Source organism: Sphaeroforma arctica, assembly GCF_001186125.1.
Source record: "Sphaeroforma arctica JP610 unplaced genomic scaffold supercont1.1071, whole genome shotgun sequence".
Taxonomy (NCBI): Eukaryota; class Ichthyosporea; order Ichthyophonida; genus Sphaeroforma; species Sphaeroforma arctica.
The window spans coordinates 48-1,818 of NW_014039487.1; the positions used below are offsets into that span (position 1 = coordinate 48).

Here is a 1,771-nt window from a genome sequence, read left to right on the forward strand (position 1 = left end):
AGTATTCCTATGTATGCGACGATAAATTTACCTGATATGCTTTACCTTCACAAGGTCATAAACAGGCGCACATGTAGAGGCATATACTTGCATATGCCTTGACGAAGAAATTGAGTTTTCAATTTCAGGATAGTATATACTTGCACATGTCTAAATGCTCTCACATATAATCACATATACAAACATGATTATGCCACAGGTACACATATTGATAAACGTTAAATACCTCTGGGTACTGTCCCCTAATCTGTTACCCACGTCGTGCCCACGCAGGAAAACAGTCAATAAACTTAAAAACGTTGACGATCGCAATGTGTCAAACAAAGCGAAGGTGCTGATCAGCAAATGGAAGAAGATTGCGGGAGTAGAGGAAAAGACCGCTAGGCCAAGTGCCTCATTCGCACCCCCACGCAGCAGCGACAAAGACAGTGACTATAATGACGGGGAAAGGTAGTGTGTACTGTAGTACAAGGTAGTGTTGGTGTGCAAGTGCCTGTTGTGTAAAGACAGAGACAGTGACTACAGTGACGGGGAAAGGTAGTGTGTAGCGTAGCATAAGGTAGTGATGGTGTGCATGTGCCTGTTGTGTAGAGATAGACAGACTGACTACAGTGACGGCGAAAGGTAGTGTGGAGCTTAGCACGGGGTCGTGTTGGTGTGTGAGTTATAGGCAACTTCATAAACGCCTTGTGTTCGTCTGGTGTATGTCTGGCAATCAGTGCTTCTGCATCAATGTATTCGCCCCTGATCACAGCCCTTGTTCCCACTGCTATTTAGAGTGATAACTTTTAGAGCATCGTCCAGTGTGTGTGTGTATGTTCTTTTAGCTCAGTGGCAGTGTTATGATCACACTCTACCTATCAGCATCTCTTGGTCCTTGTAGTAATGACCAGAACTCAGGACCACCTCTTATTCATCTTATGTATGGTAGTGTCAGTGTCATTGCCAGTGTTATTGTCAGTGTCAATGTCAGTATCAGTGCTAGTTGTAAAGTTCAGTACCGCAGCAGAGTTTATACCATAGTTAGTTCTCACTTCCAGGACATTCTGAGTCCTGTTTTGACATAATATGGGACATACTCTACTCTATAACACGTGTACCTCTGTATGGCCTTGCAGATCAGACCGTTCCACCTACAGCCCATACCCATCCAGTGCGAGGAGCCGCAGTCCCAATGCCCCAAAAATAGTGGTAAGGGTGCACTAGTATGGGAGTGAGGTGTATGTATTTAGTAGTGAGAAGCCGGTGGGTGGGTGGTAGGTATGTTCAAGGTGTTGTTAACTTACTATCGTGAGTGTCGTTTGCTAATGTAGGACTAGCAACTAAGTCTAGCAACTATGGCTCTGGCAACGGACGCATCGGGGAGACTACTCTCACACCGTACAGAAACACTGCAACCTTGGCTATAATATGCGTGAGTGTAGTTCGATGGCATGCGTGTATTCGAGTATGCTTATATGTATATATATATATATATATATATATATATATTATGACAATTGCCCACATTTCCATATTCCGTCAGAGTGGTACAGGATCTCGCAAACGACCTGCCCCAACCACAAAGACTCTGTCAGCGGCCGCTTTCAATCAGTGCTCGGACGATGCACAAAAACGTAGACGACAGCAGGAGGCTATAGAGACACGCAAACGCGGTCTAGACAAAAGTAACTTTGGAGCAGCACGACCACAGGGAGAGACCATGGCGTATGGCGCAAACGGTGGGTGTGTCTAGATAGATAGCACGCGATTGTGCGGGAGTGTATACAAA

The 1,771-nt window shown here is 45.2% G+C and overlaps 1 protein-coding gene across 1 annotated transcript; it reads left to right on the plus strand.

Moving 5' to 3' along the window:
* Positions 1–273: 273 nt before the first annotated feature.
* Positions 274–1,735, plus strand: SARC_09880 (hypothetical protein; the record flags this gene model as incomplete). The annotated part of the gene is made up of 4 exons (XM_014296085.1): positions 274–450; positions 884–968; positions 1,119–1,205; positions 1,526–1,735. Coding segments are annotated over 4 exons (559 nt in total), but the record flags the coding sequence as incomplete, so codon positions are not given.
* Positions 1,736–1,771: the final 36 nt, after the last annotated feature.